Below are 24,491 nucleotides of genomic sequence, written 5' to 3'. Positions count from 1 at the left end.
GTGACGTGGGTTTATTGTACCATAGACAGGTCGAGGATTTAAGAGGGCAATCTGAGCTTTGGACAAACAGACCATTGCACACAGACAAATATCGTAAAAGGTGGTAAACAGTGCTGTTTCATGTCGCTAGAACTGTGTAGTCTGCAGTTTCTGTAATATTTTTAGATTCGATAGAAGTTCATGTCTTTCGCTTGTCCCTGCGTCTCTTTCACCCATCTAACCTCTGGACGCGAGCAAAACAGCAGTGATTTACTGCTCTTAGAATAACACTTACAAAATTTCCAATAACAGACAATCTTCCCATAACTTCCTCTCCACCACACAATGTAAAATAGAGCAGCATCGGTGTGCATGTGCACACGTATAGATACATCTATTTGTTTTCATATGTTGCCTGTATCCCCCCGATTGGGTAGCGAGGAATGTTAAAAGCAGGAAAGGGTCATACTTCAACAATACGCATGCATTTCGACACAGAGCAGCTACTTTGCTGTGCCAGGTGAAAATCCAAGCGCTTCCTTCAGAGACTGCGTAATCACTCCTCAAAGACTTTCCAACTCTTCCTGCATTAAAGCACTCGTGTCAAGGTGAGGAAAGGTAAGGCCTCCAGCCTCCCAGCAGTCAGTCTGTCAGCTTGCTCTTCATTGTACAGTGTGTTTCTTAACCAAATAAGTGCACATTCAGCATCTCTGGCTGAAGGTGGATGGCAGACCTGGGACATGTGATCTGGTGGTTTTAAGATCCCTGATTTTATTGCACTTTGAATAACTCCTAGTCTTTCCTGCTGCTCATCAACGTGCATTTTCTCAGCTTCCACCCCTCTTCGTCCTGTGCCTGGCACTTCATTTTCTTTGCCTTTACCTGCAGCTTACCTTGTCTTTTTGTATACACTCTTCTGTCTTCTCACAGTTTTCCTCAATCTATCTTATCCACTATCTCCAAAAACAGTTGGAGATGGACCTGTGCCAGTCTCCTCAAGCAAAGCCAGAGATTTTGACAGGTGAATTATAGTGACGGGCAAGTAGGGTTTGAACACTGCACTTACTACAGAAGCTAGATAGATGGTGTTGGGCAATTTAATGTTGGCTATTGGGAAGTCGATTGATTGCCCAACAATTTCTCTCCTAAAAGACTTCCCTCAGAGGAATGGTATTTACTTTTATCTGGCTTTAATTTAGAGGAGAGTGTACTCTATAAATCTTAGCTGCTAAATCCCTGGTTTCACAATGTTTTTTTTTTGTTTGTTTTTAATTTGTAGTGCAAGACAAGTGACTAACAGGAAGAAACATGTGAGACATGACAAGGCAAGAGAGAGACAACAGCAATCAGCCAAAAAAAAAAAAAAAAAAAAATCAGTTAAGCCCACAGATAAGCCAAAGCAATTAACATGAGATACCTGCGTAAAACTGAATAAATGAGTGTAGATTTTCTTGTACAATGCATACAGGTAGGTGAGTGTGCAAGGTCACAGTGTTGGGGGAAGAGGGCAGGAAGAGGAAGAAGGCTCCAAGCGGTGCATCTGTGGTCAGGCCCAGGATACAAAGTGGTGTCAAAGCTTGGACGGATTTGATTATCTTATTATCTTATTGTACTGGAGGGTTTCACCTTTGTTTATGTGAAGTTAGTCTCTCTTATGTGGGCTAAAAGGTGTGGACTGACTGTCAGATTTACAGTTATTACACAAAGAGTGATCATAATTTCCGTGAAAAGGCTGTACAAGCAGTTGGTTTTGAATGTTTGATAAAAGAAGTCCTGTGGGTGTATTGAATAAACAGAGCCGATAAGACTGGACTATAAGTACAAAGCCCTAGTTACATTTGAATTAATTGTATCAGGTGTGAGATAACACATAGAGAGCTGGAGCTTATTTGTCCTGTACTCAGATGACTGGCAGCTTGTGTGAGTGGCCAGAGCCAAACCTGACCTCCAGAAGCAATTACTCACTCATCTCACCAGGCTGAAGCCTCAGAGCGAGAAAAAACTCTCAACATGTGTTACAAGTCGCGACGTCAAACTCCTGTTCATGCATTTCAAGGTTGAGTTACTCCATGTGACAGCTCTGTCGTCCATTAAATGACGGCATTTTGTCAGTACATATTGTTTGTCTGCAACAATAAAAGCTTGTTGTTTTTCAAGCATATGCAGCACTGATTGGTCATTTTCCAGGTTGTAACAGGTGTGCGTTTATTGGTTAGTTATTTTACCTGCCAACATTAGGCAGCCAATCAGGACAGAGGAGGCCTGTAACGGTGAAGCTACTGTACAAAACGCCTTGTATGTGTTACTGTATTGTCAGGACACATAACCATGCTCACTCTAAAAGCTCAGAAGTGCTTTTTTCAGCACTTTTTTTGTTTAAATATTCTCTTGAAGGCAGACCTGTCAACTCTCCTGTTTTCCCAGGATTCTCCCATATTTTACCCTTCTTTCCTGCTGTCCAGGGACAACATCGTTGCAGGACTCCAGAAAATTCCCCTTATTTCCAAATCCCACTGTTGACAGGTATGCATTGTGGATAAGGCATGGGATAAAGCAGGACTGTGAACTTACAAACCTCTCCACCCTGGCTTACAAGTCCTGACGTCAAAAATGAGTCTTATGATAGTTTCCATGTCCAGCTGTTTGTGTTTGACAGGAGGAATTAGCCCACCGTTGAACCATACAGGGCTGTTCATCACACACCTGGTCTCATTATTCCCTTCCATTGTTTTCCCGCTTCTTCCCCTTTTCAATTGTGCGTGTGTGTCCGTGTGTGGATTTATGTGTGTTGCAATGAGGATTAACCTAGTACTTCAGCTGATGCTGATTGGAATGACGTCCAGTCACACACAGGCTTGCTTTTAACAAGAAGGAGAGACTGTGTGTGTATGTATATGTGTTCGTGTGTGTTTATATCAGAGACAGAAAAAAAGAGGACAGTGATTACAATACCAACATGACGGTGACTCTTTTATCTGTCTGCTCAGGCTGCCCTCTTTCAGATCTCCTACTGTACACCCCCCCACACACACACACACGCGCACACACAAAGGCTAAGTAGACTGACTAAACTAGTGTACCTGGCATGGTGCCTTTTGGCCCAGTAGGTTGCAGGTGGCTGCAAATGGGTTAGTTAGACCGGGACACAGACAGGCTGGGACTCAAATAATCTCTCTCTCTCACACTCACACTCACACACACACACACACACACACACGCTCACGCTCACACACTTATAATATAATGATATACATTTCACCTCTCTTCTTTTCTGCACTTTGTGACTTAATTTATGTATCTACGTTCTTCTCTTGTTCCTCTTATAAATATGCATCAAGGAGTCTTGGATTAGGGGCAAGGATCCTTTTCTAAAGCTCAGCGTGTGTGTGTTTGTGTGAGAGCATGTGTGTGAGTGGGTGCATGCATGCTTGAGTATGTGCGTTTGTGTCTTAAGCCAGGCAGAGCAAGAATACGGCCTGCTATAAGCCAAAGCATGTGTGATTTGTGTGATTGGGTTTAGACCTCGTTGACAGGCGACGTCTTGGACACTAGATGACCAGACACTCCAGCTAAAAATATCAAGGTAAGACAGCGCCATTTCATATTTCATTATTTCATTACCAATAGGTTCATCATTTACAATCACTGTTTACCTCAATCAGTTCTCAGCTATGTATTCATATTAATAGCAGCCTGTGAGATATGTACATATGTGGTGCATGTGTAAGCTGGGGTCCATTGACACAAGATGTGATTTACTGTACCAGATGAAGGGTATTATTGGCTTTTGAAAGTGCGTTTAATTTCTTTTTTGAAGCCTCTCGTATCAGTCATTCACCCTGATCTTTATTATTTCCGTGTTTTATTGCATATTGAATATTGTGTGATGTGCTCAAATATAAATCCAATCCATATTTTTTGTTTTATGATTTAATCCAGATGATTAAATGACGTCTGTAGTTCCTTTTTGTACTGAGTGAAAGAGAAAATACACATAGCGCTATGATTCATGGCCTCTTTTTTGTAAGGTCAGAAATTAAAGGACTCATTTTCATCTGCTTGAAGGTCTGCAGTGGAAAGACCAGGAGAGACTCAGAAAGGGGAAGCCAAATAAAATCTTGCTGATTTACTGCCTATCCGTCCATTATCTGCTTCACAGGTCAGCTCCCACAGCTCACTGGAGCGCACAAAATGTGGGCATAAAGCCATTCAGTTTTCAAGAAATCCCAAAATAATTAACAGAACTCTCCGCATAATCACCCACAGGTCATGCCTCCTTAACTTTTTGAATGGATCCTCAGTTGTATTGGAGATATCTATTACATACAAACCCTTACGTACAGCACGTAGCCGATGCCCTAATAATCTTGTCTGAAATAATCAATGAGGTCATCATTTTTGTAGCTGAAGTTCGCCTTGGTGTGTTGCTATAAGGGACTGTCTTATGAAGTGTTAAATAGAGAAAAACCTCTGTTCTCTAATGAAACCTCTGAATTTCAGACTTTTCCAGAGTTAGAATTATGTCATGTTTTCTGTACTCGCTCCCCATGATTGTCCTCCTATCGTATTTAAACCCTTGTCGTCATTACACTTAACTCAGCAACTGCCTGTAATCTGTTCTTGGATGCTGTATTTGGTTGTCTGTATTTTTAGTGCCTGTGTGTCACTGTAGAGATGTTGGAGGAGGCTGGTCCATCCCAGGTAGAGGTTATGTGTATGAGTATTAAGCCATAAGTAATTGTTTTGGTACAGTAGGTATTGGTACTGTAGTCTCATGTCATTATTAAATGTATTTATGTTTGTAATGTAATCTCTTTCCTTGCATCAAGGTTAGTTTAAAGCATAAAGTTCAGTGGGATTTGCTGAAACCATTCTGCCACTGAGTTTTATCCAAAGCACATTTGCTCGAACAAATGTACACAAATCCGATATGTGTGTGCACATTTTCAGAAGAGCTTTGAGGATCACACCACACAACATCAGAAAACTTAATGACATGTTTACATTGACTTCTGTAAGTCAGCATTCAGGAACTCGGTTTGGGCACTTCCAGCCACTGAAATCAATCACAACTGTATGTTTTGTACAGTGAAAACGCGCCTTCTCTACAAAGTTGATCCACCACATGTGACCATCTTTTGGTCGCTTTCAGTTGTTCAGCCATTCAAGAAGACATTAATACTCCAAACCATTCAGCCATGAGCTGATGACTTCATTTAGACGATGTTGTTTCGGTCAAACTTTGGCCCGCTGAAGATGAATTCACATATTCCTGATTCTGAGTTTAGTCAGTAAAGCACATACATGAACAGAATGGGTTCATCAAAACCAGCAGTGAGCAGGAAATCTTTAATAAAAAAAAGGATAGACGAGTGAGTAATTTACTTGAGAGATTAAAAGAGAGCTGACAGTAATAAGGTTATCATTTTCCTGTTAAAATGTGTACACAAGTCTTCATTGTGCCTGTGGTTGTACTCTGCTGAATGCTTCGCCGCCAGGCTCCCAGATTACTGCTTGTAACTTTATTGGATGATCTGGCTTGAAATTGCATCTGTTCAATAAGCTCAAACACAGAGGAGGTTAAATGTACGGACGAGGGTCAGGCCAGGGCAGGTTAGTCTGCATGTCTTGACAATTTGCCACCTAAAATGTGTTTGCATGTCTCCTTATCAGGCTGCCCCTCAATCTGGGACAAATAAAAGCCCAAAGTGTTTTTCTTTTCTCCTGGGGGTAGCTTCCTCTTAAAGTACAACAAGTTCCACTGACTAGTTTGGCGTTGTGGGTGTTGCAAATGCAGCGGCGGTGCAAAGGCTTCCACACTGGCAGCCTAATGCACTGAACAGTTTTCCGCTCCATGCCATGCACTGTTTATTTTTCAATTAGCCAGGGCCCGAGTTGGCCTGATGTCAGGTGGGCATGGGAAACTATTGTCCGCACTTGTGGACGATAGTAGAAACCCCATTGAGCAAAGCAAGATTTCATGAATTAGGATCCCCAGGTGTTTTTGTCTTATTTTGGCTTTGCTCTTTATGTGTGAAAGACTAAATGTTTGTGTGAGTCCAAGCAGGTATGTGAGTCAGTGACATTGCTCCGTAATGTTTAAGTATACGTGTGTGTGTGTGTGTGTGTGTGTGTGTGTGACATTTGGATGAACGAACATTAATGCAATTCAGTTTAAACAAAAACTCAATGAAGCAATCAGTTCAAAACAGTTCTAAAGATTAGAAACTTGAAATGATATTGGTTCTCCAGCTACTCATGAAAGGACAGAGAATATTTGATCCACATGAGGATCCTTAAGAAGAAGTTTGAAATGAGCAAATTTAATAAGCTGATATAGCAAAGCAGATAAATGTTGGCTGTGCACGCTTTAAGAAAAAAGTCAAGTCTCACTTTTAAACTTTTGATATCAGAAATCAGTCAAACAGACAGATTTAAGACATTTTTCTGCCTTGTTATTTTTCAGTCCTCTATCAGGTGTTTCACATACAGTTTAAAATGTTTCAGAAAACGTTTCTGAGTAGAGCAGGAAGTCTACAACCATCACAAGTCCAAATCTATTCAGGAAACCCCCCGAGAGTTGCCAAAGCCGACCCTGATAAGCATGTTATGCTTCCTCAGCCATTCCTGCTGTCTGGATCCCACACTACAGGGTGTTGGTCTGTGTTTAAAAACAGCTACAGTAGGTTGCAGAAGCTGGCGGAGAGCCCAAAGCTTTATGTTGTTTTACAGTGAAAGATCCACTGAGCAGGCACCCTCTGGGATCTCTTGGGGATTTCAGAGGCATACGCTCATGAGCTGATACATGCGTCATTATGGGGACACTTTCAACATTTCCTAAATGGCAATAAGGATTACTCTAACTCAAGCAGGTGATTGCAAATATAGTTTATGCAACATGGGTATGCGTGAGAAAGTGTGTGCATACATGTTTGTGCTTGTGTCTGTCTGCACCTCCGTGTGTGCCTGTGCACATGAAATATGAACTCAAGTCGAAGCATATGAAGCACTTACAATTTTAAACTTTACTTAAGCCGGCAAATATGCTGCAGCAATAACCTGGGGGAGTACCGAGGCAAGCTTGGCTACATGCAGTCCAACCTGGGAGCTGCCCAGCACTACCACAGCCTTGCACTGAGTGCAGTCAGCAAGATGATTCAGGGACTCAGACACTTGACCTTGCAGTAACACCAGCAGAGAGCTCAAGTTTCTAATGTGGTGTGTTGAGTATGTTAAGGGAGAGAAACTAGCTCTTATTCCCAAAGCTCTGTAACACATTTTTAAACACACGGAAGACAGCTTGTAAATTGATCAAAGACTCTACTTGCCAGAAATTCAGCATTCCCCAATTAAACATTACTTGATAATATCTGGAATGGATGTACATCTGATATTGAACAGCACTCAAAACTGATGGGCAGCAGAGGCCAAAGCTCTCTCTCTCCATAGCAGGTGTGCGTGATGACACCAGGAGAGAGCATGAGACGTGGAAGAGTAAAAATCGAGGGAGGCACCAAAGATTAATGGATGAGAGCAACATGAAAGCATAATGAGTTAAGGAAAAAAATGGAAAAAGACAGAGGGGGAGAACTCCAGCAGGGCTGTGTGTGTGTGTGTGTGTGTGTGTGTGTGTGTGTGTGTGTGTGTGTGTGTGTGTGTGTGTGTGTGTGTGTGTGCATGCATGCATGCATGTGCCTATGTGTGTGTGTGTGTGTGTGTGTGTGTGTGTGTGTTTGTGCATGCATGTGCCTATGTGTGTGTGTGTGTGTGTGTGTGTGTGTGTGTGTGTGTGTGTTTGTGCATGCGTGTGTGTGTGTGTGTGTGTGTGTGTGTGTGTGTGTGTGTGTGTGTGTGTTTGTGCATGCATGTGCCTATGTGTGTGTGTGTGTGTGTGTGTGTGTGTTTGTGCATGCATGTGCCTATGTGTGTGTGTGTGTGTGTGTGTGTGTGTGTGTGTGTGTGTGTGTGTGTGTGTGTGTGTGTGTGTGCGTGTGTGTGTGTGTGTGTGTGTGTGTTTGCAAGACAAACGGTAGCAAGTAGCACCCTGACACAGAGACCCACATTGCCACACCTCTACTCAAGGGTAGGACATCCCTTGTCTTCATTGTGTGTGTGTGTGTGTGTGTGTGTGTGTGTGTGTGTGTGTGTGTGTGTGTGTGTGTGTGTGTGTGTGTGTGTGTGTGTGTGTGTGTGTGTGTGTGTGTGTGTGTGTGTGTGCACTTTTTAATGAGAGTTCTGCCATGACCATACTGTGTTGGAGCTGTGCTACAGTTCAAGTTGATCATTGCTGTTTGTGTTGTCATTGTATGCATCAAACCAAGCTTCAAGGTGTGCGTGCCTGTGCTTGCATAGCCTTTCTCCATTATCTTCTGTCTGAGCGCACGCATCCATGCATCCATCTCTGTGCGGCTGTGCGTCTCTTAACGCAGCATGTGTGCTGTAAGTGTGTGTGGTTGGTGAGAGAGGGACAACAGGGGAGGGAGAGAGAGAGAGGGAGAGAGAGGGAGAGTGAGAAATGAGAGAGGTTTGAGAGCTCAATGGGCAAACGCAGTGTCCTGATGTGCTAGTGCATGCTGTTTCTCTGGCAGGTTTTTGCAATACCACAGGATTCTTTGAAGTTTTGGGGAGAAGTTGCTGCTGCTGCTGCTGCTGTGTGCATGTTTTAGCTGCCACTTGTCTTCATGTACCATCTCTTAAGGTAACATATGGGATGCGAGTTGGGATAAAATACCATTACTTTGCTTTTCATTATCTTCCATTTACTTCAGAGGTGTCAGCGCGATGACTAATGATTTGTGTAAAGTTTAAGGAGAGTTCACTGAGATAACATTTTCAATTTGGCTCACATTTTCCTCGCGTGTCCTCTTTCAGTCTATCTTTGCTTAAATCTTGATGTTATCTTTCTTTATTAAAGTTTTTTCAGTGGACCGCTGAAAGAGGAAAAAAAATTAGTTCTCATATCCAGTAAAGACTTTAAAGCACATCAATCTGAAGCGTTGTTTCTTGAATGACGCCACTTTTTTGAAACTTTATTTGAATGATATATGTCGCTTCTTGGTGTATTTTTTTCAGACGATGTGTAAATGTGTCTGTACATGCAGGTCAGATTTATTATTTATATCAAGTCATTTACCATTGTTTGTTATTCTTGACCTGCTATTGTGAGTCAGTGTGACAGCTGACAGAGTGTGTGCTTTATGAATAATTGTGGGTAAAGTGTACTCAAGAGGATAACATTTTTCACTCACATAATTCTTATATGAAAGTGAATGACTATTGCACTTTATCCCCTTTGCATCCTAACTTTTCAAGTAGAAATCATCAGATTTCGTCCACTTGAAAAGTTTTTGTGAGACCAGAGCGTACTGTACTCTTTCAGTCTTGAGGATTCATATGGAAATGAAGTCATTGTTGTGAGGAAGAACTCATGATTGCTTTCATCAGGAAGTCAGAGTGGGGTTTGTTTGAGAAAAAAAAAATGTTTGTGTTGAATGGAAGGCTAGCCAGTGTTTCCTTTCCCCCCTCAGAGTCCAGGTACAGGACCGGATCCTGGTTGTGTGGTAGTCAGATGTTAGAGAGGAGTGAGTGTCGTGCCGTGTAAAACTGCCCGACACTCGTTCTCAATTCACATAATGGCATTCCATGTAAACTGAGTCTTCCTACAGTCTGGCAGTCATGGCTAATTGAGCTAATACTATATACAAAATAATCCAATTTAAAATGTCTCTCATGGTTTAACCCATTCCTCGTGCGACAGCATTTTGGGTTGTATGTTGAGTATGTGTGAATTATGTGCAGAAAATTAAATGTCTGAAATTTGATAAAGTTAGATTTTTGTCCATGCATAGTAACGTTCCTCGTTGCTAAGTTTAAAACAGGTTAAAGTGATTTCAAAATGTCTCATTTACCTCTCACATGATGCGCAAAGTGCAGAAAAACCACATATTCATGGATTTTCACATAGAATATCACATGATGCACTGATCTGGATGATGTAGAAATATCCCGCCTTTAGATTATAATTACTCTATCAGGTGATTAGAATTGAGATATTGAGAGTTGAATGTGCTGCATTCACCCAACACTCCTGAAATTACGAGTGTAGTTGAAATAATCTCTAATTGTAATTGTAATACTCACTGAATATAGTAAAATATAGAAATTTTAGGTAGTTTTGTTTGTAAACACATTTTCAGGCCATGAGTTAAATCAATTAATATTGATTTTAATGTAGATTGTGAGAAAAAAAATGAGGGCGATCCTGTTGAGCAAATAACTTTTATTCTATCCATACTAATCTAATATTTGACATTGCTTTCGGTCACAATCAAAAGCAGAAAAATTCCTTTTCTGCATGTGTCAACACTTCTGTTTCCTATCCATGGAGGTTTTCCCTCGTGTTTCCTGCTGATGCCTGTATATATTTTCTAATTTCTCCCCATCATACGGCTTTGATCAGATAAGTATTGAAACAGGTTATGCAACTGAGAGATGGCATGAAATGAGAACCATGAGAGTAAGCTGAGTAAATCAGCATGTCCCAGCACAATCCTCTGAATTTGTACCGTTGGGATTATACCTCATACTGTATCTGTGTTTCATTAGCAGAGTTCAGCTGCGGTGCGTAGAGAGACAGAAAGACTCAGTTTCTATATTCTATGTCATGTGTACGCTCAGAAGTAAAGCTGAATGACTCTTGGCCTGTGACTCTCCCTCTGTGTGTTGCAGTGTGCCCCATCGCTGAGTGCCTCAGCAGACGCGCAGTTTGTGGACGAGGTCCAAGATTCTTGTAACTTTTCTCCTGGCCACATCCTGTTCAAACACATCTCTCCCCCTGTACACCCTCCTCTGTCTGTCCTGCTCTTATTCCTTCTTGCTCAACAGACAAATTTCAGTCCTCTCTCACAAACACACACCACTCAGTTTGGCCCCTTCCTCTTATTTTAGCTCCACTCTCCTGTCCCCCTCCTGTCCAAGAAGGACAGTCCTATTTTCTGCCAAATTTGTCCCACACCGTCACTGCACCATTCCCTCACCCCCCTAACCCTCCTGTTCCCCTAATGGGCACCATATCAGACAGCAGTGCCACATTCCCTTCATCGCCACTGAGAACCTCTCTCCACCCCTAACCGTCTCGCAACACCAACATCAACACAACCCAATGGAGACAAAAGATATGATGATGACGAGCATGTTGACAATGGACAAAAGCGAGAATGAGGGAGAGAGGGACAAAGCAAGAGAGGAGGTGGCAGGAGAAGAGGAGGGGACACAGCAGCAAAATAATAGACTGATGCTGGCTGATGGTCTCGCGGAGAAAGGACCCAAGAGCCTGACCTCTGGTTCTGGACAGCAGGTGTCCAATGGCTTCACCACGTCCACCCCTCAAAGCCCTAGGGAGGGACCAGGGACTGCAGCTACCTCTGGAGGTACAGCCTCTGGGCCTGGAGGAGGCACAGGGTCCACGGCCCTGCTGGGAGGCCTCAGGACTCTGGTGGTCCAACAAACCAGCTTGGAGAGGCCCAGAGAAACCTGGAGCAAGAAGGTGGACTTCTTGCTCTCTGTGATCGGCTACGCTGTGGACCTGGGAAATGTCTGGCGCTTCCCTTACATCTGCTACCAAAATGGAGGAGGTGAGGAGGCAGAAGATGTTTGAGAGGGGGTGAGGGAGATAAGGAGCGGGGTGAGCTGAAGATCAGTGTGCAGGAGATCCCACGCTAGAGTACGCAGGATTTCAAGGATCAGAAAGGTTTCTGTGCTGCAGAGAGAACTGTAGGTTTACAGCAGTCAGTCATCGTTTACTGCCCTGTAACTGTGTCCATTGTTACAGATGGAGGTAGATGGAGCCTGTCTCTGCTTCATCATCATTTCTGTGAAACAACTGGCTCAATAAAGAAGGGCACAGACCAATTAGGAATGCTGCAGCTAACATACTTGTCAATGAATAGCACTCGATTTGGCTTACTTCTTGCGCAAGGTACCGTACAAAAAGGTTAGCTTATGCTTTCACAGAGTGAAAAAGAGGTCTGCCAGAGCTCTGTTACTCCACAGTCCTCACCTGGTGGCAAACAGGACCTCCCTTTCTACTTTTATTGAATTTGCAATAATAAAATCTTTGCAATTTCCTGTGTTCTGTGTGTGTCTCACGGAGCGAGGTAGAGATGGGGACTGGGAGACACTTGATAGAGGCAACAGTATTAATTGTGGTTTTTATGAGAACGCCTTCAGCCTCTTTCTCCTTGCTTAATAACCTGCCTCCCAGGCAGCTGCTCAATCAACCCTTATCTGTGCTCTCGTGTCACAAAGACGTGAGACGCACAGCGACCCACCCACATACACAAATACACACACGCACAGAAAATAAGTTGATAATCAGAAAGAAAGAAAGAAAGAAAGAAAGAAAGAAAGAAAGAAAGAAAGAAAGAAAGAAAGAAAGAAAGAAAGAGATGTGTTATCAAACTGTGTGCGCTGCCGTCGAGAGTCCAAAGATCTGGCTGCCAACCTGCTGCTTCTCTGCTCCTCAGCGTTTCTTCTAATCCCTCTTTCATCACTTTTATACTTTCCTTACTTAGCAAAATAGCGAAGCCACATGTCAAATGCAGAGGAAGCCGAAGCTGTGAAAGCATGTGCTGTTGTTTTTGAATGGATTCGGGCTGTTTAAATGATAAGGTACCGAGAATATTTCATGATTTTTACAGAGTGCTTTTTAATGTTCCTGGCTCACTGGGAGTTACTGAGAGGAGTAGCATTTCTCATGGGTGTTGTGTACTTTTTACTGTTCATCCATAACTCTTTCTCTCCTCTAATCACTTCCCTCTCCCTGCTGTTTTCATCATCCCCACATCAATCCCTATGTTTTTCCTCTCTCTCTCTCTCATTACCTGTTTCTTTTATCTGTCATGCCCAAACGCATGTCTGTCATTGCGTCTCTGACCAGGTGCCTTTTTGCTGCCCTACCTGTTGATGGCAGTGTTCGGAGGCGTCCCTCTCTTCTACATGGAGCTGGCGCTCGGCCAGTTCCACCGCAGCGGCTGCATCTCCATCTGGAAACACATCTGTCCCATCTTCAAAGGTAACAGGAGGAGTGGGGAGAAAACAGAACAGATGGAGAAATGAGTTAATAGAAATAGCTTGGATTAAAAGGTAAGTAGGGAACTTGAGAGAGCGGTGCTTACCCACAGGAAAATTGGCAAGAACAGAACAAAAAAGACAAAGAAGGCCAGTGTGAAGCCTTCAAACCTGAGAGACATCTCATTACCCTACGTGCCCCCCCCACCCCCCCACCCTCCGGTGCAGCTCCCTTGAAGAGCATCCCAAGCTTCTTGTGAGATGTATTGACTCTCTGTTATGGAAATTGTCACATTTCCATGCCAAATGCCAAATGCTCAGAAATGTGATAGTCTGTAAATTGCTGTTGTTCGGAAATGTCACCCACTTACCCAATAGCAACTTGAATTAGCTTGAGAGCACCACTGATGTCTCTTGAAAAGGAGTGACTGGCTGATGTCGCATACTGCACACATGTTTTAAACACAATTTTGAATACAACGTAGATCTTAATGCTTTTATTTTTGTGCTAACGCTCATTTCTCCCACTGATCCAGGGATCGGCTTCGCCATCTGCATCATAGCCCTCTACATAGCCTTCTACTACAACACCATCATGGCCTGGGCCTTGTACTACCTGCTGTCGTCATTTCGGCCCACCCTGCCCTGGACCACCTGCACCAACGCCTGGAACACCGCCAACTGCAACCGTTACATGTCCACCGACCACAACGTGTCGTGGTCCAACTCCTCCACCTCCCCCGCCGAGGAGTTCTATACGTAAGTGCATGTAAGTTGGATGTAGATGCGTAGGTGGAGAGCTACACAGGAGGGAGACGTCAAGTGAAGGAGGGAGGATGACTTCCAGAGAGAGATTACAGGGATGGCTCTGGTGTTTGAGACAGATTTACCTCCAGCCTTCTCTCCAAAATCCACTTCATCACTGGCTGTGAAGACATAGCAGGAAGAAGTTAATGGATTCATAGTAAGAATCACTGGTCTTATCTGAGGTGGTTTGCAGTAAAGGAGTGATGCAGGAGTAACACAATATGTAAAGAACAAAGTATTATCGTCACTGATAATATTTACTGTGTGACCCTCAACTAAAGGCACATGAGATTTGAAGCTGAACCGGGGGCAGCTGTAGAACAGCTCATATCAAAAAGCAGAATTTAGGATCAGGAAAGACACAAGTTAGCGAGACACTTTGTGTTCACACTGTCAATGATATAGACTTAGATAGAGGATTATAAACGGCCATCAGTCGTAGCTCCTAATGTGGTTTACATATTCTTAAGCCAAGATAATCAGTGAATGACAGGAACAAATCCCAGAGAAATCAGTGGATAATTACTGAGAGGTGGGGCCTGAGCGTGATGGTGAAATATAACAACTGTCTTCCTGCTTAAACTTGTGCTGACATTTAGTGTATTACAAAGAAATGATATATTAAAGATGTAGTTGAGACTAGTGTTATAGAAATTAATGTTCATATCTTCAGCATTAATGTGCAGATAATCAGGGTTCAGTTAATGTAAGTCGCTTAGCCCATGGTGTTTATTTAATGTTAGAAAGTACTAAATTAGATTGTTTAGTGTTAACTGTGTTTGTGCTTAAATAGCGAGCTGCTTTCACATTGATTAACTCAGTCAGGTCTTGTATTTGGTTTTACTGTAATGTAAAACCAAGCTGTGTCAGAACAATATCTGTCTTATTCCGGACAGCTTTGGGACTCTGCAGTCTACTGGCTCTGTCTTATCAGCTGCTCACTAGACCGTGTCTGTGTCTGTCCACTGAGACAGATTCAGGCTTTATCCGTAGTTGACTTTTCCTAATACAGGTTTAAAAGTAACAAATTCCGCAATTCAGTCTGGCGCCAGAATTTCCTGTTTCCAACATAAATCACGTCTCTGTTTTATCACGCGAGCGCTGTGTGCTTAACCTGTGACCAGATGTTAACCCCGCTGTTCATTTCAGCCTCCTTCTTTTTTGCCCTGTAGTGCATTTTTTACTTTGTCTTGTGTAAATGTTAAGAATTTATAGACTTGCTGTAAAGTAAGTCGAAGCTCTGTTGTATCTTTTTTTTTTCTTCAGTGAAGTTTGATTTCTACTAATTCAGTCTGTATCAGGCTCTATCATTCTCATATTATACTGTATTTTTCTCACCCCGTTGTCTATGACTATTTTTCTTGCTGGTCCTTTTCTTGCTTATCACATCTCCTTCCTTCCATACTCTATCCTTTTCCTCTGCTTTCCAAATTTCCAAACATCCCTTCTGTCTACCCTATCTTTGCATTCTCACTTTCTCATCTTGTCTGTCATGTCTTATTATTCTCCACATTCCTTCCCTCCCCTCTTCTTCCTTTCCCTACTCTCTTCCACTTTCCCCTGATTTCCTCTCCTCTTATGTCATCCCCCTATGTGTAATTTCACCCTTTTTCCTGTCATCCCTGTCTACCCCTCGTCTCCCACCTTTCCACCCTCTTCGACCTCACCTCTCGACCCCAACATCCCTCCTGCCTCGCTTTCCCCCGCCAGTCGCCAGGTGTTGCAGGTTCACCTCTCCCCAGGATTGCACCAGCTGGGTTCTGTCAGCTGGCAGCTGGCCCTCTGCCTGCTCTTCATCTTCACCATCGTCTACTTCAGCATCTGGAAGGGAGTCAAGACGTCTGGAAAGGTAACTGAAGGGGCGCCTGCATGGCTGATGGGGGTGTCAGTTAAAGTGGATGGATGGATGGATGGATGGAGCCAGAGAGGCAAAGACAAGGATGACTGTTCTCCTGTCGCCTCTTCACCGTCAGTATCATCCATCATCATGGGTAGCAAGATTGGTTAGAAAGGCTGGAGGTTCAAACCAGCCTTGTCCACAGTTCCTGTGCATATGTTCAGTTTCCTGTGCTGAAAATGATCAGATAAGGGGTGATGGCTTTATACCACACAGTATGAGCATTTGGTGTCTCGTGTGTCTTACAGGGCTGCTTTCATCTGTGGTGGTTCATATAATTCAAATTTAAGCTGTTTTATCTGACATTATTTGCACATGAAGCCACTGACTGTCTAAAGGGGAACTCTAGCAGTTTCACACATCAAAGTCTCTTGACAGGTGTTTAGTACTACTGCTTTAGGCTTGAGACTACATTAGCTGCTGGTAGTGTTTGACAAAGACGAAGAATAGGTAGAAAAAAACTACTGACATCTCTGGGTCTGCTGCATTGAAGTGCAACGTGAGCACCTGGAGTGCTCTTTTAAAAATGAAGTGCATTATTGTAGATGAATAATCATCTCCTGCAATTCATATAAATGTAATGCTTATGTACACTTCCTATGTGATACTCTATGATTAATTGAATGAACATACGTATAGTGATGGTCCTGAAAATCCCCTGGTTTATAAGAGGTGATATGTGTTTAAGTGTTACCACGGTAGCTTCAAAAGTTGATTACTGAGTGTGCTGGATATCAGCTGCCAAGGCTGGCTGGACTGAAGAGTTCATCAGCAGAAAGGTGAATTGTTTTGTGTTGCCTCTTTTCTGTATTAGGTAGTTTGGGTGACTGCCACCTTTCCCTACCTGGTCCTCCTGGTGCTGCTCATCCGTGGGGCCACTCTGCCAGGGGCCTGGAGGGGCGTGGTCTTCTATCTCAAACCTGACTGGGAGAAGCTGCTTAGCACCACAGTAAGTGATGCAATTTAGCAAGACTTCTTATGATCTCTCTGTTCCAAATATTCACATTGCTGTTATCCTTATGTGAGCGTCTTGTCTGAACATACATTGTTCGCCATCATCAACTCTCTCAGGTGTGGATTGATGCAGCAGCTCAGATCTTTTTCTCACTGGGTCCAGGGTTCGGTGTGCTTCTTGCCTTTGCCAGCTACAACCCGTTTCACAACAACTGCTACAAGTAAGAATTTCTCTTCAGTGTGCATGTCATGATATAGGTCACGCTACAGTCACATCTAGCTGCTTAACAAGCCAAATGCCACTACAGGGGCCAAAACTACAGTCCTGCTGTACTATATTAGAAAAGTTCCAGGTGTTTAGTCTAATAGATTTTAAAACTCTGCAGATTCTTAAAGGTGAACACTCCCCCTAACTCATCTTCCTGCCACCCAAGCCTCTCCTTTTCACCCTCTCAGAGACGCTCTGGTCACCAGCTCTGTGAACTGTCTGACCAGCTTCCTGTCTGGATTTGTCATCTTTACCGTGCTGGGCTACATGGCCGAGATGAGGCAGCAAGATGTGGATGCTGTGGCCAAGGATGCTGGTGGGACAACGCAATTCCAGATATATCATTCTGCACAGCTGTGAGGACAGTTGCAACATCAAAATCTGTTTATCTCTTCTTTTCTCTCCAGGTCCCAGTCTGCTCTTCATCATTTATGCGGAAGCTATAGCAAATATGCCTGCTGCTACTTTCTTCTCCATCATCTTCTTCCTCATGATCATTATGTTGGGTCTGGACAGCACGGTTAGTTTGCTGAATACTCATTGCATTGCAAACGTTAAGACACCCAAGTCATGCTCTGTTCGCTAAATGTTCTTTATCGTATCCTCACATTCACGTCCACACCGTCTCTGATTCTGCTGCAGTGTAGTGCCCAGCTTTTACAGCATGCACTCTCTCAAACAGATGCTTTGGTCTGTTTGACTTGTATTTGCCTGTCTTACTTGTTGCTCCATAAAGGTGTTGGATATTATTTGTCCTTGTTCCATTTTGGATAACAGTCAATGAAAACAATGCGACAGGACTTTCATATCACTGTTGTGTGGTGATCTTGTCTCCATAAGCCTGTGTTTATCTGCTCCGAGGCAGCCAGCTGGAGAGACCCATAAGGCTCTTATCACATACTGATAATCAGTGTAGAATCAGCATTGGAGGTTGCTATGCTCCTCCGTTTTATGACTGAGGATATTACCGAGAAACGTCTCGGTGTACTCGGACTCATGTTGGATCAGCTTAACATTTTGTCTCTTTGTTTTTTTTTTGTCATTGTGCGAAGGCTGTGATACTCAAAGGCATGTTTTTCATCAACAGTGTCATGTGGATTGTCAGACCATACCTCTGCTGCATTGATTAGCTCAAACAGCTGATCACCAACATATTGATAACACTCAACGTGTAGATTCTTAAAGCTTGAGGCTACATGTACAGAATAGTGAGCCCTAGATAAGTTGCTGTGGTTCTTCCACAGACCAAACTTTCTTAAATTCTGCAGCGCTCTGATGAGCTCTTATTTGCTTATTTCTCCTTTCTACCCTCCTCTCTCCAGTTCGCAGGGTTAGAGGGGGTGATCACAGCTATGCTGGATGAGTTCCCTCATATTCTGGTCAAGAGACGGGAGTGGTTTGTCTTCGGCCTGGTGTGCGTCTGCTACCTTGGGGCTCTCTCCACACTCACATATGTAAGTTAAAAAGCCATGTTACATCAGACTCTACCATAAAGACATACTCAATTTAGACTTGAAAATACCTTTAATATCACAGGTAGCTCAACAATTTATCCCACCAAGAAACATCATACATGTTACTGCTGTGTTGTGGGTAATGTGATGGACTGTAGTTAACAATTAGCTGAAATCAGATTAGCGCAGTGTCTGCGCAGTAATCTGTTTATCTCCAACCCTTATTATAGTAAGGTTGTGACCAGCATGCATCTCTGCTCCATCAAACGCTCAAGACGAATTTCCCCAAATCGCAGTATTTGGCTTTGTTAAATAAAACCTCTTGCAAAAGAGTCATTTGTGAAAAGCTTCACAGGAATTCTTCACTTCTCTGTCCCTCGTCTTGTCTCCTGCATCAGGGAGGAGCGTTCGTGGTGAAGCTGTTTGAGGAGTACGCTACAGGCCCTGCAGTCATCACTGTGGTTCTGCTTGAAGTCATCGCTGTTTCCTGGTTCTACGGTGAGTGAGAGTGAGGCTGACTGTGATGATGATGATGAGGAGGATGATGATGATGATCATTTGCGACCTAGCTGTGAGCTGCGGTGCTGAGTTATGACAATGCTATGATCTCCTCAGCTCTTCTGTTTCCTCGTGACTGACACTAAACAGGCACGAGTGAAAGGACAGGTGAAGATGCCCTCCTGATATTTGGCCATTTGTATTGATTGTGTGTGTCTGTGTGTGTGTGTGTGTGTGTGTGTGTGTGTGTGTTCCAGGTACCAACCGTTTCTGTAATGACATCCAGGTCATGCTTGGTTTCTACCCGGGTTGTTTCTGGAGGGTCTGCTGGGTGGCCATCTGCCCCTGCTTTCTGCTGGTGAGGCTCTGACACACACATGCACACACATGCACGCACGCATGCATACACAATTTTTTAAATAATTTTTGAGGACATTACATTTCTTTCTCATTCATTTCCTGGGGACTTACCATAACCGTATCAGCACTACTTGCTTAACCCCAAACTTAACCCCAGTCTTCACCCTGAAATTTAAGAATTTACATTGTGCAGATTTGCGTCTTGTCCCCATAAGGAAGGCAAGTCCCCACAATGTGACTGTGTAAACAGATTTATGTCCCCATGACAAGAGTAATATATGTCCACACACGCATACATATACACACAGGGTGCTAAGTTGTGTGAAATGAGCCATTTGGAGAGCCAACACATGAAGACATAGTAATTGGAGCATCTGTCATTTAACTTATTTGCTTTCAGAACGTTTGATCCTTGTTCTGTCTGACCTCTACTTTTGTTCCTGTGGCCAGTTCATCATCATCAGTTTCCTGGCCTTCCCTCCAGAGGTCAGGTTGTTCAACTACCACTTCCCACCTTGGACCACTGTCCTGGGCTACTGCATTGGGGTGTCCTCATTTATCTGTGTGCCTGCTTATATGGTCTACCACTTACTCAATGCCAAGGGCACGTTCAAACAGGTACAGCCTGTCCTTTCCATTGGATGTCAAGTGTATTTTCTATATGGTTTCCCACATGTCTCCTTTCTCTGTCCTTCTCCTTCTTACCCATATCCTCTCCTTCCCTTTGTTCACTCCAACGCCAGGGATTGCCTCTGTTCCTTTGCTTTCCATGCGCTGTCAGGGTCTGCCCTCTCCAGTGAGCACATGACTGGAGATCAGATCAAGATCAAAGAAGCACGAAGGAGGCACAGGACAGAGATTAGCAAGAAAAAAAACCATGACAACTTCCAGGCCAGATAGATCTTACACACACATGCATACACGAAGGGTATTACCTAATGACACACACACAGCCACATTCTGCAGCGCATGTGTAGGCTGTCACGTTGCCAGATTTACTAAAGGAGACCAGCCTTGTGCCATTAATTATGCTGTTGCATCAGAGTGTAGCCAAAAAGCATTGCTGTTAAAATTGCTCTGCAAAGCTTATTCCAGGTTTCCAGTGTTGAAAGGTTAAATTTTGTTGTATCGTGCTTCTGCAAATGTTGCACCTGTGGGGCCCTACCTAAAATCTTTCAGGTGCATTTGCTCTTTGTACTATAATGTATTTGGAGCATCTTTACTGACACACTAAATACAAACACAAAATGTCTTCATCATCATCATCATCACTGCCATTATTTTTGAAATAGCCATTCATCGAGTTGACAGAAGGTAGGAAGACATCAAAGAGGCTGGGAGACCGACCTTCTCTGGCTGTTGTCCAGTATTGACACTGCTGCCAGGGCGCACAATGGCACTGACACACACTGTCAACAGACGGGACTCGTGTTTTTTTTGTGCATGTGAAAGAAAACTGTTTCTGTGTAACTCGCGGGGACAGATGAGGTGGAGCGAGTTCAAAACATCGAAGTGTCTCTTTGTGGTCTTTGCGGTTCATTCTCCCGTTAACCCACTGCTGGTGTGGATACCGTTCTTGCTCCTCCCAATTCTGAATCAGATAATGTTTTGATCAAGTGTGGCATGTTTGAGATTAGAACTAAAAGGATTACACTATAAGATATCAGCTTCCCAAATGTAAATATTTGGTGGTTTCTTTTGTAGTCTGTGATTGTTTAAGAATCACAACTTAAGCTCTGGGACATTTTTTCTTTATTTTTGAACATTTTATAGACAAAAAATGATAAAAATGACTAATCAAAAATAGATATATAAATATATCTGCCATTTATTGGCAGATAACTCAAAAATAGTCATTAGCTGCACATAGCAGCCATAATGCATATAAATGGCATGTTTGGTCATTGTGTGCACTCACACTAAAACGATGCATACTGTACACATTCAGTACAGGTCCAACGCACCTGTTTTTAATTCATAGCTCATCAAAAAGACTATAGCTCCTATATCACACCTAATCTTCCCCTCTGTCCATCTTTTCCTCTTTACTTGCAGCGTCTGCTAAAGAGTATCACTCCAGAGCCCAGCAGTGAGCAACACAGAGACTTCATTGTCACCAACGCAGTCTGACCAAACCCAGCCAAAAGAAGGTGCCACCCTAGCTACCGAGAGCACCCTCTTCTGGACAAATTGCAAAACTACAGGACAAGGGGGCTACCTTTCACCGTCTTTGCCTCTTTTCATCACATCCTACACTTGTTTTTAGCTGTCTCACACCAACATGTAGAATCAGAGGTGGAGGTAGGTGGGGTCAGGTTGCTGTAGCTTTGGTTAGCTTGGCTTAGTTTGTTTCCACATGCTGTTTCAGCTTTGAGGGAGGTTTCTGGTGTTACTTGTAAGCCCAGATCTTATTTTTCCTCTCACAAATGTCACCCAAATTGTTTAGTGACCGACCTTTCTTCAGGTTTTACAGTTGTAACAAATATTTTATACAATTATATGAAGTATGATACAATCTGTGTAGACAATAAACTGGAGATACTGCATATAGAGGCTAGTTGGAGAAGGCCAGATAGTTACATTTCAATCCCTTCTCATTGGTTATGGTTATATTTTCATATTATGCTGTTAAGTTCTTATATGTAGCAAAATTCAGGTATCTTTTTACATCTGTTACTGAAGCCAAATATATGATATCTGTTCTCTTCAGATTTCTGAAGACGTTTCAATATTGTAGTTGTCGTTATGTTGCGTTGACTGTTGGCCTGTTTTTATTTGATGAAATCTTGGACGAATGTTGGATTTGCAATGAGTTCCCTACACTGTGAAGCACTGTCTGGAAGTGACATGAGTGTGTGTGTGTGTGTGTGTGTGTGTGTGTGTGTGTGTGTGCATGAAAGACAGACTGTTATTATGTCCAGTGGAAACAAATGGATCACGGACAGAAGCAACCATGTTTATTCATTCTATAACTGCAATATGAGATGTGTGTATTTATTTCTGAATGTATCACTGCTGTTATTTTGACCTCTCACGCTTCAGTATGACAAACCATGACATGACCGCTGAGCACAGCGCTTTATGGTTTCATCACAGTAACATTCCCTTGTCATACTGCACGCCTGTCAGTAATAGAAACCAAATATGGATCAGAGCTAATAACATTATCGATAGCATAGTCACTGCTCTTTACTTTCTACCAAATATGTGTGTATTTGTGTGTGTGTGTGTGTGTGTGTGTGTGTGTGTGTGTGTGTGTGTGCACAGGTGCCTGTGTGTTTGTGGGAGTGTATCAGTGTGTATGTAGGACCAGGAGTTAAATATGGCGAGTACTGTACATCCTGTGTATTCACTAGTCAGTCTGGTATTGGTGTAATTTATCCTGTGAATACCTTTCTCCTCTCTCCATGGACGTGTGAATGTGTGTGTGTGTGTGTGTGTGTGTGTGTTTCGTTCTTGTGTGGGCTTGAGTGTTGTGCATATGCACCTTGATTAGAGTGGTGGTGCAAGTACGGGTGGTTGTGCAAAAAAAAGATCGGAGGTGTTCAGCCCCTTTATGTGTGCATGCCGTGATATGTGTGTATACTGTACTTCAAACATGGGCGTGTGTGTGTGTGTGTGTGTGCATGTGTAATGTGATCTCCTGTTGTCTTGTCAACTGCCAAAATATATTATGAAGGAAGTAAACTCCCTCTTGCCTCTCTCTCTCTCTCTTACCTCTCAAGCTTATGTAAGATCTATGTATGTCAATAAAAGACTGTATTGAGAAATACACCTGTATAGAATTAAAATATATAAATATATGGGAAATAATAAAGATATATGGAAAGAAATAACTGCTGTCCTCTGTTAGTTCATTTCACATGTTACATTTTGTCTTACGAAATCTAAAGGGTCAACATACTTATTCAGTCCTGTAAAAACTTGATGAACATATCAAAATATATAAGATATAAGTTCCACAAACACACCTGGGACACAATGAAAGGTTATAAAGTAAAAAGAGGCAATGCTAATAAAACTGACACAAGTAATCAAATGATATATTATACCTGTTGAGGACCATTTCATAAAGGGGTACATGCTGTTGCAAAACATTAATAATAATCTACAAACCTACTGTGAAAGCACTTGTGCATATACATACAAGGTCTGCATCAATGTTTTAATGAGAGGGGAAATATATGCTCAACAGCCTGCAGCATCTCATATCACCAAGGAGGATCGATACAGGACTCTATACAAACACATAACATAGGATTCCTCAAACGTATTCTCCAAAGAACTGCAGCCAAGGCATGCATTAACAGCCAAAGAAAATAAAATTAAACCTGTTGGACAGAATATGTAATGTGACATCGTAAGCTTTGCCAGTTCTCACTGTCATTCACTCATACCTGCAACAGGGCCACAATGGACAGCATTTCTGCCTGGTTTTTGGCCATCAGAGGCAGCTCTTTACTGATTTCCCTTCCCACAAGTAATATCTGCCCATGCAAATGCATTTATTTGTCATTCATTCTTTGTATTTTACATCTCAAAAAGCACAGAAAGTAAAATTGAATCTATTAACATGGCTAGATACCGTGACTGCTGAGGGAAATTATTGTTATTGTTTTTTTCTGATTTAGACTTTGTACACCTTGCTCTGCCATAAAGGCAGGAACAAGCAGAATCTCTCGGATAATCTGCACCAAAACCTACCACAACGGGCTGGCCTGAATGCTTTTTAATGAGGTGGTGAAATGTTGAGCGTCAGCACTATCAGATCGAAACCACTAAAACAGTGGCCTGCGTGTGGCAGCAGGATCAGCAGGTTCATATCGAAGTGTCCGTGCTTTGGGAAGTAGGCCCTGTGTTCTGTCCCTTATGCTCAACTGCTTCTGACACAACGATGTGAAATGAGTATCATCTGTGTGTGTGTGTGTGTGTGTGTGTGTGTGTGTGTGTGTGTGTGTGTGTGTGTGTGTGTGTGTGTGTGTGTGTGCGTGTGTGTGCGTGTGTGTGTGTGCGCGAGCATGTGTGTGTGTGCAGCCTGTTTGCAGAAGCTGCTGATTGCAGGTTTCAGGTGTGGGATTGCTAAGTGCTGACAAAGAGCCATGGTGTTGCGCGCATACACTAAACGTTTGGAGTCATGTTTTTCTTCTTCCCTTCAATAATGACTATTTTAGCATCCATATAAAGAGTACTCCTCAGACACCAAATG

At 42.9% G+C, this 24,491-nt stretch overlaps 2 protein-coding genes across 4 annotated transcripts in view; one reads left to right on the top strand and one right to left on the bottom strand.

The window, feature by feature from the left end:
* Positions 1 to 24,491, bottom strand: part of samsn1a (SAM domain, SH3 domain and nuclear localisation signals 1a) — a 279,152-nt gene that overhangs the window by 228,793 nt on the left and 25,868 nt on the right. The window lies entirely within an intron of this gene.
* On the top strand, positions 3,238 to 23,104 carry slc6a4a (solute carrier family 6 member 4a). Of its 3 annotated transcripts, XR_011602493.1 has the most exons (15): positions 3,238 to 3,562; positions 10,708 to 11,612; positions 12,917 to 13,051; positions 13,584 to 13,806; positions 15,565 to 15,703; positions 16,566 to 16,700; positions 16,823 to 16,926; positions 17,162 to 17,289; positions 17,381 to 17,493; positions 18,296 to 18,427; positions 18,826 to 18,925; positions 19,183 to 19,283; positions 19,736 to 19,903; positions 21,341 to 22,522; positions 22,553 to 23,104. XR_011602493.1 is itself a non-coding variant. In XM_070971020.1 (14 exons), the coding sequence occupies exons 2-14, from the start codon at positions 11,141 to 11,143 to the stop codon at positions 21,413 to 21,415; spliced, it is 2,025 nt and encodes a 674-aa protein (XP_070827121.1). In that variant the 5' UTR covers positions 3,238 to 3,562; positions 10,708 to 11,140; the 3' UTR covers positions 21,416 to 23,104. The 3 variants fall into 3 exon arrangements, 2 of the variants coding, with proteins under 2 accessions (XP_070827121.1, XP_070827122.1); XM_070971020.1 differs by having other exon boundaries at positions 21,341 to 23,104; XM_070971021.1 differs by lacking the exon at positions 3,238 to 3,562 and adding an exon at positions 8,538 to 8,677 and having other exon boundaries at positions 21,341 to 23,104.

The sequence above is a fragment of the Chaetodon trifascialis genome, chromosome 9 (genome assembly GCF_039877785.1).
Source record: "Chaetodon trifascialis isolate fChaTrf1 chromosome 9, fChaTrf1.hap1, whole genome shotgun sequence".
NCBI lineage: Eukaryota > Metazoa > Chordata > Actinopteri > Chaetodontiformes > Chaetodontidae > Chaetodon > Chaetodon trifascialis.
Note: the sequence above shows the minus strand (reverse complement) of the source record. Positions and strands in the feature narration are given on the sequence as shown.

Bases quoted from the DNA above. Each gene is read 5' to 3' on its own strand.
- slc6a4a (XM_070971020.1), top strand. From the start codon at position 11,141: ATGGAGACAAAAGATATGATGATGACGAGCATGTTGACAATGGACAAA. The intron at 13,807-15,564 runs GTAAGTGCATGT...TTCCCCCGCCAG, and splicing joins CCCGCCGAGGAGTTCTATAC to TCGCCAGGTGTTGCAGGTTC. The intron at 17,290-17,380 runs GTGGGACAACGC...TTTTCTCTCCAG, and splicing joins TGCTGTGGCCAAGGATGCTG to GTCCCAGTCTGCTCTTCATC.